At 46.1% G+C, this 501-nt stretch overlaps 1 protein-coding gene across 1 annotated transcript; it reads left to right on the forward strand.

The window, feature by feature from the left end:
- Positions 1 to 16: 16 nt before the first annotated feature.
- Positions 17 to 496, forward strand: LOC108632571 (microsomal triglyceride transfer protein large subunit-like; the record flags this gene model as incomplete). Its single annotated transcript, XM_018037228.2, has 1 exon — positions 17 to 496. A coding segment is annotated over one exon (480 nt), but the record flags the coding sequence as incomplete, so codon positions are not given.
- Positions 497 to 501: the final 5 nt, after the last annotated feature.

A 501-nucleotide genomic window follows, 5' to 3' on the forward strand; every position in this document is an offset into this window, starting at 1 on the left:
AATTGAGGAATGAAATTTTTCACAGCTGTTGCAACCTCAGCTATGGATAAAATCGAGGAGAGCCCCGGAACCCAAAGGATTCGTGGAGCACTCGTCCAGAATAGATATCCTCTCCCAGAAGCCATTGTTCATTTTATGGAAGAACGGCGAAGTGATTTCAGTTTTCATGGACCCGTCCGAGACAGTTTCCTCGGCAAATTTTAAACGGGGCCTGGCTAGTCTGCTACAATATCGGGTTTTCGACAGCGATGTTTGGGAGAGGGACGCTTCCGGTTTCTGTAACGTGACCTACCACTCTCTAGGACCGAAGACAATTAAAAAGGAGAAAATCCATTGCGAGAAAAATGGTTTGCCTCCGGTGAAACGGCACCCTAATCCGTTGTTTGGTGTCAAAGTAGCTGGTTCGCACGTTTCTACTTATGAACTGACTCAAGAGCTCGTACCAAAAATCGTTGTTGAGGAAGAGAGGCATAAAATGACTTTGACAGCTAGACCGGAAGT

The sequence above is a fragment of the Ceratina calcarata genome, unplaced genomic scaffold (assembly GCF_001652005.2).
Source record: "Ceratina calcarata isolate Rehan_Ccalc_2016 unplaced genomic scaffold, ASM165200v1 scaffold10760, whole genome shotgun sequence".
NCBI lineage: Eukaryota > Metazoa > Arthropoda > Insecta > Hymenoptera > Apidae > Ceratina > Ceratina calcarata.